This window comes from Pteropus vampyrus, unplaced genomic scaffold (genome assembly GCF_000151845.1).
Source record: "Pteropus vampyrus isolate Shadow unplaced genomic scaffold, Pvam_2.0 Scaffold113, whole genome shotgun sequence".
In the NCBI taxonomy this organism is placed as follows: Eukaryota; Metazoa; Chordata; class Mammalia; order Chiroptera; family Pteropodidae; genus Pteropus; species Pteropus vampyrus.
This window is the reverse complement of record NW_011888894.1, coordinates 3,196,230-3,209,215: the sequence shown is the minus strand read 5'-3', so window position 1 is coordinate 3,209,215 and position 12,986 is coordinate 3,196,230. Positions and strand designations below refer to the sequence as shown.

At 44.2% G+C, this 12,986-nt stretch overlaps 1 protein-coding gene across 1 annotated transcript in view; it reads left to right on the top strand.

Moving 5' to 3' along the window:
- ARHGAP25 (Rho GTPase activating protein 25) overlaps positions 1 to 12,986 on the top strand; it is a 46,946-nt gene that overhangs the window by 15,994 nt on the left and 17,966 nt on the right. Inside the window, exons 5-6 of the mRNA XM_011365624.2 lie at positions 8,806 to 9,050; positions 11,970 to 12,078. Of these exons, the coding sequence (XP_011363926.1) occupies positions 8,806 to 9,050; positions 11,970 to 12,078 (354 nt within the window). The remainder of the gene's footprint in view (positions 1 to 8,805; positions 9,051 to 11,969; positions 12,079 to 12,986) is intronic.

Below are 12,986 nucleotides of genomic sequence, written 5' to 3'. Positions count from 1 at the left end.
CTCCCAGCCCCTTTCTTCTCTCCCAAGTTCTGAGTTTGGAGGGTGGGACTGAAGGTTTCAACCCTCTAATGACATGACTGGTTCCACTGGCAACCAGCCCCCATTCTTAGGTGCTTGCCAAAAGATAAAAAGATACCTTTATAGCTCTCATACAGGAAATTCCAAGATTTTTAGGAGCTCTGTGCCAGGAAGGGAGTCAAAGACCAAATATATATATTTTTATTATAAATCACAATATCACACCTTAGAGTGCAGCCCCTTCCCCAGAAATTCTGGATGCATTTCAGGTTTTCTTGATTTAAGTAGGAGGAACGGGAAGAGAGAAGATCACACCTCTACTTCCGGTGACTTTCCAAGACTCAGCAGCTGCCCATTTTCTCTAAACCACCTCTTCCTTTTAGTAAGAGGGCTCTGCCATCCCTGGATCCGCACATTGAAACCTGGTCTCTGTTCCAGTCTCAGGGAGCAGGCAGTCCACAATGCAGATTGTCACTCAGTAGGGACCTGCTTCGCCCTCTTTCTCTGGAAGCTGGCCCTCTGAGGTTTTGCTCAGGCCATTGCTGGGTACATAAGCACTGCACTGAATCGTGCCCAACCAGATTGTCAGACCTTGGGTTAGGTCCCATGTGTCAAGAGTCTTTGTGTGTTTACCAACATGAGGCATAGAATGTATAAATACTGAATTGTTAAATGCTTAGGGTTCCTTTGCTTCCTCTCATTTTTAAAGTTCTTTCTTTCCCTCAGAGCATGATTGCGTAATCTGCACAGCTCAGCTTGTGGGAGTGTGCTCTCTCTGTGATTCATTGTTATTCCATGTGTTCTGGTTCTTTCTTTCTAGCTAAACTGGACATTAAGAGGGATGATTTTTACTTATTTTCGTTAACGCTCTTATTCCCCTCCCCGCCCCAGATCCTAACACCAAACAGATACAGATTTATTCATTTACTCAACAAATACTCCTTAAGCATGTGTCATATGTTAAGCACTGTGCTAGCAGTAGGGGTACAATATTGAGAAAGAGAGAGGGAGAGAAAAGAGAGAAAAAAAGACAGTCTTTTCTTTCAGGGAGCTCACAGTATAGTAAAAGACACAAATTAATTTTTAGAAACCCAAAGAAAACCATAAAATTATAACTCTGAAAAGTACCACAAGGAAAAATACATGATACCATATGGGGCGGAGGGGAATTGTGTTTATCAAGAAGTTCAGGGAAGCCCCAAACTAATGATGATTAAGCTTAAATCTGAAGGGCCAATGGAGGCTAACTAGGCAGAGAAAGGGGAAGAAGAAGTGTCTCAGTCAGAGAAATAGCATGTGCAAAGGTCCTGTGACTAAAACAAGAACGGGCTCTGAATTGAAAGGAAGGCACTAACAGTGGAGATAGCCTTGTTAAGGAAGTTGGTCTTCATTCTAAGGTTCTTGGAAGTGGGTGATGGTGGTGGGGCTGGAGAGAAGTAAATCAACTTGTGCAACGTTTCAGAGGTAACGTTCCGGGACATGGGAGTAAATTTCCGTAAGAAAGGAGAATGTGGTGTCAAAGTCGAATCTCCCATTTCCGGCCTGTGAGTGAATGGAAGGATGAACACTTGGTTGGCAGCCTCACACTCACTGCCCAGGGCCCTTCCTGGCAATCCTCCCTGCTCCTGCCTATCAGCAACCCGCCCACCCCACCCCAGCCCCCACTCCAGTGATGCCAAGAGTCCATTTCAAGTCTCCTGGGCCTGTCTGGTAGGGTTGCTGCACTATATGCTAAATCATCTCAACGGGAGGGGGGAAGTCATCTCAGTTTATCCAGCAACCCACGTCCAAGACCATTCACTTGAAGGCCTGACTGAGCCACCTGCAATTCTGAAAGCATTTACAGGGGAGGGTGGGCTGGCTTCATCAACGCTAAGTGAAATGCTGTGTTCCTGCCAGATGCTTTGATATATGGGGCAGTGCTGGTAAGGGCTTGTGTGGGGGACTTTTTTTTAACCCACCTCCATAGTATCCCTTGAATGGCAGTTGACAATTAGCTGCTAAGTAAAAGGAGGCACTTATTTTTATTGTGGGCCCTGACAGCTTTATGTTCACTCTTTAAAAGCCAAGAGTCATGTGTGTAAAGGTGAGTGGGGAGGGGAAGTGGTGTGGGAAGGAGGAAGGGAGGGCCTGGGGCAGGTGCTGACAGATCCCAGAGTTTCCGTGCTGGAGTCAGAACCTGAGCAGTATTTACAAGCATGTGCTGGTCTGGAAGCAAGAGAGGATGGTCCTTCCAGCCTGGGGAGGAGGATAAGCTTCAGGCTGGCCCAGCAGAGGCTGCGATTCCTCGCCTTTGCCTGCCTCGTATTCCCAGGATGCCGCAGTGGGAACTGGGCTGTGGCTTTCCCACCCTAGCACAGATATTTTGCTGGAATTTCAGGAGGAAAACCCCCAAGCTCCAAAAGAAAGGTATTTCTTCCTTATTTTGTGATTCAATTCTTCCACTAAAAGACTCTTTGCCCAGCTCCCCTTCCCTCTTCTGTCAGGGTTGGGGATGCTCCTGGATCCGAACCACCGGGAAGCAGGTACTAGTGCTTGGAGACAGGGCCAGGTGGGGAGGGGGCGGGGCGGGCTCTCCTGGTGCCCTGGGCTGGACTTGAGGCAAGGTAGAGAGGGTCTCTTATCCTGAGTCCAGGGGTGTTTAAGTGATGATCGTATAGGGACTAGGTTAGAAAGGAGGTGACAGCTAATCTTCCCATTTTTATTTCCCCCAACTAATCCAGTGTTCTGGGTTTTTTTGTTTGTTTTGGGGGCTTGAGAAGTAAAGGCTGGAGGATGGCCTGTGAGCAGAGGCTGGGCAGCTCTCCACCCCTTTCTCGCTCCCCCTGAGGCTTGATGATGTCTAAATTTTCTCCTAGACAGTTTTCTTCCACCAACTTTAAACAAAAAGGGTTAAAGCACTGAATTTAGAATCATGGGGCAAATATGACCTTTGTTGAATGCCTAATCTGAGTCTCAGTTTTCTCATCTGTAAAATGGAACAGTAATATCTACTTCCTAGGTTCTTATGAGGACTAAATGAGAGCACACACGAAAGCTTTCGGGCAATTTGTCATAAAGTTAGCTTAATTAAATTTGTTAATAATTACAATTATTATATTACATATTATAATTAGCTAATTAATTAAAATTTATACTGTTAAGACGGAAATGCCTCTGTTAATGTCACGTGGTCCAACATGCTGAGCAGTCCTGTGTGAGTGGGTGGCGGCAGAGGGCGGGGAGATCAGTGAGGCGGGAGCTCCCTAAAGGGGCAAGTACCACCTGGGAGGGCACGGCGCAGAAAGGGAAGCTGGGTGTCTGCTCCTCATGTTCCTGGAGTGGAGAATGGGCTTCGAGTACCTCCCACCCCACCGTCTGTCTGCTGTCTTCTTCCTTCACTGGCCCCTTCCTTAGTTTCATTGGGCTATCTCGGTTCATCTATTTCTCCATAGCTAGGCTATTCATGTCCAAGCAGGATCAAAGGGTGGCTGGCAATCAGGCCCAGAAGTCAGAAGTAAATAGAAGTCGGAATGGGTTCTCTGGGATTCCAGGGATGTTTTAAAGTCCAAATTCTTCATGCATGACTTGAGACGAAGAGTGATGAAGCCTGTTCTAGCCAAACTAAAGATAATAAGGATGCTATTGGTCCTGATATTTCTAGAGCCGGCAGTGGTTATGTTTTATTGAAGGGAATAGCTTTGACTGATTTCTAGGCTGGAGATGTAAAGTTCAAAGTCTTGACCATATGGGTGATATTTAAAGCCATGAAGATTATGAAGTACATACAGATGAGGAAAGGAAGGCCTGGGACACTTTGACATTTAGAGAACAGAGTGAAAAGGAGGAATCATCAGAGGAGGCTGAGAAGGAGCAGCTTGTGTGCTCCTTCAGCTGGTGTGAAATGAGATAAGTGGACCAAAAGCCATGTGAAAGAGTTTCTCAGGGAGTGATTTGCTGTGTCATCTGTTGCTGATAGAGCGATTAAGCTGAAGACCGAGAATATGACCCTAAGATTTAAAAATGTAAAATAGGCCATTGATCTTGACAAGTGTGAGTTTGAAGAAATGCCGGTTAGAGTGCATTCAAGCGAGAAGAGGCTGAGAGCAGGAGGAATGGGAGACTGCAGGTAGTAACAGCTCATTGAGGACTGGTCCATCCTGTGCCAGGCTCTGCGCCAGGAGATAAAAATATGTGGTGAGCCAGACAGTCTGTCTGCCTTTGAGCAGCCCACAGGCCAGTGGAAGAGAGGGATGTGTAAATAAATGATCAGAAAACTACATGAAAAGTCATAGAATAGAAGTATATACAGGGAGCTCTATGAACGCTGAGGAGAGAGTGACCAGGTTCCTCTGAGATGAAGACATCTAAACTCAGGTTCCAGGAAGATCAGGTTCCAGGTGGGGAGGAAGAGGAAGGGCATTCACTTCAGAATTTTTGATTCTTTCTATCATTATTTCCAGCTACCAAAGTGGCTGGCCCACAGCAGATGATCAGTCTATATTTGCAGAATAATTTATGAATTCCAGTGGAAGACATTTTCAAGAAACAGTTGCAAAAGAAATCATTACAGTAATTTTGAAAGTAACAGTGAGAATAGAGAAGAGAGATAGTTTAAGGTGTATTTTAGAATGTACCAGAGGAAAAGAGGGGTGTTGAAGATACATCGAACACGCATTTTTGCTAATTGGATTAGTCTAGTGCAGATACTTTGTGTTAATGGCTTTGTATTCCCAGTGCCTAGGAAAGTGCCTGGTGTTTGACTAAATACTATTGCCTGCGAGAAAGGCTATAGGAGAAGCAGTGATTTGCGGATATTGGGGATGGGATGAAGCGAGATTGGAGAAGACACTGCAAGCACTGCCATTAGATATGGGACTCATAGAATAGAAGAGAGAGGAAGAGAAAGAAATAACGGAGATAGAGATGAGATGAGATAGAGGGAGGGAGGAAGAGAGAGAGAGAGAGAGAGAGAGAGAGAGAGAGAGAGAGATCTTGATCACATATGTGGATTTCTAGAGTGGGAGGACGTCTGAGTTGGAATGCCAGGAAATGACACACTGAAGGAGCAAGTGGAAGAAGGGGGCACAGGAAAGGAGACTCCAAAAGAGCCCGCATGGAGATGGGAATTAAAAATGAAAGCGGATGGTTTTATAGTCACATAAGAAGAAAGTCTCGAGGAGGAAGAAGAATCAACACTTTCAGAGTCATCAGTGAAGACCAAAAGAGTGAGAAATTAACACAGGCCAGATTTGCTCATAAGGAAGGCACTAAAAATTTTCCTGAGCAGATTGTGTGGAAAGATGCAGGCGGATGAAACCAAATTGGCGTGAGGTGAGAGGTAGAGAAGTGAATGCTAAGGGAAGAAGTAAGGGCTGTGAGAGTGGACGATTCTTTCAAGAAGTAGACACATTTATTGATGAGTATACTGGTGAAAAGAAGAAAAGCGAATGTTGCTTGTGTGAGACCTGGAGTAGGAGATTAGTCTTTAATAAATTGGTAAAGACTTAGACTCATGTAGGTTTTTTCAATTGAAAGAGAAAAATTAAAATACAAAAAGGGAGTGAAGTCCTGGAAGAGGTGAAAAGAGATGGAACCCACAGTTCAAGTAAGCATCATCTTAGTGGAAAGCACAGGGTCCTGTTTTCCCAAACAGGAGGAAGGGTAAGAAAGGCAGGAACTGGAAATGAGGGCATTCACTCGTGATACCCCCAATTTGGAGGGAGAAGAGAAAAGAGGAGATAAGGTCACCCACTGAGACAGAAAGAAGAGGGAATGGGTGGCGAGCTCAAGGGAAGTGGTGAAGATTTGGAACCAAGGTCTTAGAGATTGGAAATACAAATTTCCATGATATAGTATACTGTGTTCCCTCAAAGCTCATGGTGGCCTGATGAAGGTGTGGAGAGGGTAGTGGAAATAGGCAGAGTGGAGTTGATGGAAAGAAAAGGAGTGTTGGGAAATGGTGACACTGACATTGAAATGACTGATTGTGGAGTATGAGAGGAATAGAGAATGAACACCAAGGCTGATAGACTTAGAGAAGGAGAAAAGTTAGAGAACTGTCTATGCAGAGGAGTATAAGGAGGAGCTTGATTCTAGATTACCTGCAAAGTGGAGCATCTGCCTGGGGACCTCAGAAATGGAGCTCTCATTTGACAGCTCTGATGTCTCTGTGTACACTGTCACATCATGTTTAGGATCTTTCTCTATGAGGTCCAGTGGGCCCCCTTGAGCCCAATTTTCAGCTGCTCCAAAATACATCTGCCTCTCATTTTGAAGTGTCCCTCTCTGGACCCCTCAAAGGGAATTTTACAAATATCATGTGATCTATGCTTTAAGTTAGATCATTTGAATAATTTCCCTCCAATTTGGTGAAAACATCTATCCAGCTCCTTTCACAGACAAATGGGAACCTAATTCCATATTGGGTTGACATTCTCTAATTGTGTCTCATTATCTTGCATGGAGTCTTTTCATTTTCATAAGTCAGTGATAAACTGAATGAACATAAGAACCACGTCTTACATTCCCTTGTCTCTATAGTTCATTCCACATGGCCTGCTGCCAGCATGTAGCGGAGCACTCAATAAGTGTTGATCTAAAGCCGAATTCATCTACCGAGGATATTTCTACTAGTGTTTAAACTAAAGAAATGCCAAAATTATCATTAATCATGTAAAGATGAATTAATTCATTAAGTAATTTAACAAAATTTGTTGACTATCTACCAGGTCCTATGCTAAACCCTGGAGATTAAAAGAGACCATCCTCATGTTTCCAGCATCAGGGAGCCTACAGGTGTGCAGAGGGTACAGGGACATACAAATAATTATAGCAGTGTGGAAAGGGATTGGGGTATTTGAGAAGAATACAGGTACACAGAGTTGGGACAGAGTCTCTCGGCCTGGGGTCAGGGAAGGCTCTGCAGAGGTGACAATATTTGCTTTTAAGCCAAGGAAGACAAATAGAAATCCAGTAGACGGGGAGGGGAGAAATGAACTGAATGGGCAGTGAGAAGAGACCATCCAAGGGCACAAAGACTTGAGAGCACTGTGGGCTTTGGGAACACCAGGGCAAGGTGCCTTTGGGGGCATAGCAGGAAGTCCAGCCAGAAAGGTCGATAGGGGTCAAGCTGAATGCCACCACCATCTCTCAGACTGTACTCACAAAAATATTTAATCAGTCTCACTGAAATACAAGTAGAATAGATAACAGCCCAGCAGGTCTGGTTGGGAGTAGGGAAAGCAGAGATCCACCTGCTCAGCTCCTCCTAGGTCTGATGCCCTAACCTCTCAGTATGTGATGTGATGAGGGAGGGGCTGCAGAGGAGTCGCCTGGGACTTTGAGGAGTAATTTGAAAAATGCTGTGGCAATTGGGGAAGAAGTGGATGACTATTAAAAATAGAGGAATGTGCTCAGGTAGATCAGTGGTTTAGAGAGGACAGTGGCAGGAGAGCTTTGAACATGTTAGAAGAAACACAGCCATAGGAGGGAGAGGAGTCCAGCCTGGCGTAGGACAGTGGGTGGGGGTGGAAAAGACATGGAAGACTCAGGAACTCATTACAGCACTTCGCAGGTGGAATCCACATTATTTAGAGACTAGATCTAGGGGACCAACCAGAGAGAAAGAGAATCGTGGGAAAATCAAAGAGCTTTGGAAACCAGCATCCATTAATAGAAGTAGTTGGTGAAGCAGAACCCTAATTATGACAGAGGGAAACTCAGGCTGAAGAGCTGAAGCCAGGACCTATCTTATGAACCTTCAGGACACAAAGGGCATGGGGGTCTGTTGGGAAAACAATGGGTAGCCAGTGACTGTCCTGACTTGTAAACTAACCTTGCTACTTGCTACACTGCTGGGGCGGTGAAAGTACAGAGCCACGTGCCGATGGGACTGGGGTGGAGCTGGATCGCACATGCTTTGCTGGAGGCAGCGTAATTCAGAAAAAAAATATTTTTGAGAAGCAATTTGCATACCATCGAGTGATAAAAATGTTCAAACCATTTGACCTAGTAATTCTACATGTGGGAATTTACCCTAAGGAAATAGTTTAAAAGAATGAAAAGCCTATGTTCATACATCCAAATGTCAAATAATTAATTAAGCGATTAATTAGAAATAATACATTACACTACACACAACCCATGGACTCTGCTAGGTGAATGAATATGATCTCCGTGGCCATGTTAATAATAATAAAACATAGTAAACAACCATGGAGCAATGGTTTAATATACTATGAGACATCCATATGATAGAATGTTGTGCTTTAATACTATATGACACAAGCAGAATTCTAAATGGCCTGCTTGCTGCTGTGGTTAAGAGCACATTCTGTTGTGTTTACTGCCCGGGCTTGAATTCTGACTGTACCATGTCCTGGCACCTGACCTCGGCAAGTTCATCAGTTCCTCTAAGGCTCAATGTCTTTAACAGTAAGGTGGTATAACAATACTACCGCTTCATGGGGTTGCTGTCAAGATTAAATGAGAAAAGGTATGCAAAGTGCTTAGCATAATTCCTAGCACATAATTTCTCAATAAAAGTGAGTTGTTATTTTAAATATGTAAAAATGTGTGTCAATAGAAAACGACTGACAGAGACTGCCCCAATTTCTAACCCCAAATTTATAGCCCTAGGAAATACTATGGGTGATTTGTTTCCTCTATTTTGTTTAGTATCATTTCCTTAAAACCTTTGAGGTCATAGGCAACACAAAAGATTGAGAAATAGGCAAAGCATTTTGACCTGTCCGTTCATCCAGCGGAAGTCAGGATCATGGTCAGGTCCTGTTTTTCTCTTCCCAGCCGTGTTCGGCCAGCGTTTGGATGAGACCGTGGCCTATGAGCAGAAGTTTGGCCCCCACTTGGTGCCCATCCTGGTGGAGAAGTGTGCAGAGTTCATCCTTGAGCACGGCCTGAATGAAGAAGGCATCTTCCGACTGCCTGGGCAGGACAATCTAGTGAAGCAGCTCAGAGATGCTTTTGACGCTGGGGAGCGGCCCTCTTTTGACAGGTACGCTGTCCTCACCTTGCCCTCCCCTCTGCCTCAGGTGGGCAAGGGGACCTCTCTCTTCCACTTGAGCGCTGGGACTCACACAGACACTCCCAAGAGCCCTGGCTTGCAACAGAAAGAGCCTTTTGTTTTGCTCATAATTCCGAATCTGGGAGCACAGGTAGGAGAGTATGATAATCAAGTACCTGAGAGATGACGTGAACTAGAACATAAGCTTACTGGGCAGAGTCAAGAGATGTTTAGGATATAGGGGAAGGAGAAGTGCAGAGTAGGGGAGAAAGATGGGACCTAGCTCCAGGGCCACCCTTCGGGGCACATGAAGATCACGGAAGAGCTGAGCTGGCTGTACAACAGATTCGGTGTGGTGGAGAATGAGCCATATCTAGAACTGAGGGCTCCGATGGTCTTTCTCAGCTTTCCTGAAGTGGCCCAAACCAGGACTTATTAGTTTGGGAGACCACTGTACTGTCCAATTCTGAACTTAGTTCTGAGCCCTTATGGAAGGAGTACATACTGACAGCTTGGCAACCTGGTGTTCTCGAGTCGAAGTTGCACAGCCCTGTTTGGGGCATATGGGGTGTAGGGCATTTCTCCCCACCATTCCTCTCCCACCCCACCTCCTCCTGCCACCTAGTCGAAGTTTTCTTCTCTGCCATACTCAGCTAGTACACCCCCATCTCTGACAATGCACACTCGCTACCTATTATGCAATATTTGTCCTGGTGGCCTGTGTGTGCTTGTCCTGCTGGCAAGAAAGAGCCATTGTTCTTTCTAAATCAACAGCCCATTAACCAAGATTTAGTAAGAAGGTCCTGAATGCTATCCAGTTTCCAAGGATTGAAATAAGGTTATTTAAGACTGGGGCCCAGGGCTGATTCTGGGAAAATGGTGAATGGCTGAGTGTCATGCTCTGTTGACAGTCTCACTGCTCACCTCTTCCTCACCTATCACTCCAATCCCCAAAGTTGTCTATTCTCCCTCTGAAGAACTCTCTAAGACTCATCTGTTTCCATTCTCACAGCACTGTCTTAGTTTGGGCCACCCTTATGTGTCTTTGCTGACCTCGCATGTAATAGGTTAATTTACCAAGGGCGCTGTATTTTAACAGGAATTCAATGGGTGGAGTTGTTGTTGGAATTATAGCAGGTTATAGGCATCAAATTTAAGAAGGTTTCAGCAGCACCATAAATTGCATTTCATTATCAGGTACTTGTTCAATTAAGCTCGCCACCTTTATATCCAGTTTTCTTCTTATGTTTTTAATTAGCTTTGAGTTGATCAAAAGATACAGGTGGGTTGCTGCTAAAGCAATGCAAACAGTCAGCCAGGAAAAGCAGAGGTGATTTGTGGGTTTACCAAATACCTGCCCTAGGCTTGAGCTCATGCATCTATAAAATCAGCTTGGCTGGCGGAGTCAGGGTCTTTGATTCCTCTGAAATATTTAGGGCTGGAAGGAAGAAAGTGATCACACATCTCCACTGCCAGAACTGAGGGGTAGCATTTATACATCCATCATAAATACGGAGGGCTCTTCAGGCTCCTCCTAAGACTGAATCTTGGGTCCACATGACTCTTGTGGGGACTCATCTAGATCTTCTCAATTGGTATATTGCAGTTCCACCACAAGATCCCTCAAATTGCCTCACTAGAATGAAGAAAAACAAAGGAGCTCTAATCTGATAGATTCTAGTGCAGGTGTGTCTGGCTCCCCTTGAACATATAAATATGAATTTAAAAATCTCTTTGCCCAGTCTCTAATGGGCTGGATATCAACCAGCCACAAAGCCAATACATTTTCAATACCTATATTTCTGTGAGAAACACATAGACATTCTGCATTATAAGATGAATGCTTCAAGGGGAGGAGGGCAGAGCCATCTAAGGGGCCTTTGCTAATCTCTGATGGAGCAGGGCTTGAACTCAGAAGCCACCTGGCTCCTGACTTGCTCTTAGGCCTTGATTTTAAAATATCACTTAAGAATGTTTCACTGGGTTGGAGGAACAAACAAATTGAGGGAAAATGCAGTAAATTTAGACTATAACAATGATATCTGAGTCAGCCCATTTCTAATGGGGCACAGACATTGAATAAAAAAATTTAAAAAAATAACTGTATAACTTCCATTATGTTAAGTGCTAAAAATTAAAAATAGATGATACTATGAGAATTTAGAACAGGGGGCTTTTGACATGGTCTGGTGGACTTAAGGAGGTCCCCAAGAAAATGACATTTAACCTGAGACACAATAAACAAGAATGAGGAGTTAGCCAGGCAAAGCACCCTCATTTTCCTGGTGAAATGAATCAGCAGCTTTCTCTGGCTTTCAGTGTTCTAAGATGAATATATAGCTAATTGTGTTTTTGATTATAACTTTAAAATATCTATACTGTATCTGTAGTTATGAACCCTTTCTGTTCTAAGGTTGGATATTTTTGCTTAGTTTCTCTTGATTAAACTACCTATTAGTTTGTCTCTCTTATTATTGTTTCTCTTCAAAATATTCTGTTTTTTGATGTATCATCTATGTTGTTTTTCTCATTTTAAATTCTTTGTTTTCTACGTTCATTTTCTTGGTGGGCTCTGAGTGTTGGAGTTGTGCAGGCCAGGGACAGTGCATCGAAGAATAGAACCCTGGGGGCAGGAGGCCGGGCAGAATCTTGCAAAAGACGATGTCCTTCTGAAATCTGGAAAGGAAAGTCAGGGAGAGGTTTAGAGGGATTTTTATGACATCTGGACAGTAGAATTGAAGAGCTTGGGCAGACCTATTGCAAGTAGGGTGAGGGAGAGGCCCCAGTCAAACAGGAGACCCTGGATTCTGATTAAGACCATGTGCGGACTGTGATGCAGGGACATCAGGAGAGTGCCACTCCTGCAAGGTGTCTGCTGGTTGTCTTTCTGACATTTTCTTGGGAACTTCTCATGTATTTGACAAGGCTTTGCCTGGTGTATTTTTAGACGGTGACTCAGCAGGGAAGGCTTTTCCAGAATCCCCACCCCCGGTTTCCTGAGGGCAGCAGTGGAACACAGACAGGGCTCTGTGCCAGCTCAGAATTCTCCTGTAGAGGTACAGAGTTCACAGGCTACAACGGGGGAGCCGTTTAGAAGACAGCACCAACCACTGGCTGTCAAAAACAAACAAAACATTTACACAAAATGCCAAGACAGCTTTATAGTCAAGTTCTGGTGTACTTGTTTCTGCTACCTCAGACACCTTCCTTCTCCTCCTGTCCAATCTAGCCCTCCTGCCCGTTCTCCAGGAAGTATCTCCACCCAGCAGATTCTATATTTCACATCACTGAAACCAGGGAGATACTCAGATTATCTGAACCTCTTACTACATCATGACTTTTGAAATACTACGAGGACCATCCCTTAAGAATACCAGTTTTTCTTGATGTATAATAAATCAATACTTCTTCACTAATGATCTTCAATTATATGATAGATTCTGATTTGTTTTCTCTGCAAAATAGATTCGATAGTTCTATAAAGGAGGGGTCAGCAGACGTTTTAAAAGGGCTACCTATGAAATATTTAGGTTTTATGAGCCAAACAGTTTCTGCTGTAGCTACTCAACTCTGCTCTTAAAGCAAAACATCAGCCAAACACTACGCGAAAACGAACAAATGTAGTTGTATTCCTGTAACACTTTATTTATGTGTGCTGAAATTTGAATTTCATGTAATTTTCACGTCGTGAAATATTCTCTTTTTGAGTTATTTTCCCAACTATTTAAAAAATGTAAAATCCATTCTTAGCTCATAGGCTGTACAAATATAGGCAGTGGGCCAGATTTGGGTCCTGGGCCACGGCTTGTCAACTCCTGCTGTAAATCAGAGAAGCTGAGCTGAAGACCCCTGTCTCTTTCAGCTAATCAGGCAATCAATCATATGAACGTTGTCTGAGTTCTTTCAGCAGGGCTTCCTCTCCCCATGCTCCAGGCTGATACACATGCTGCCCGCCACATGTTCT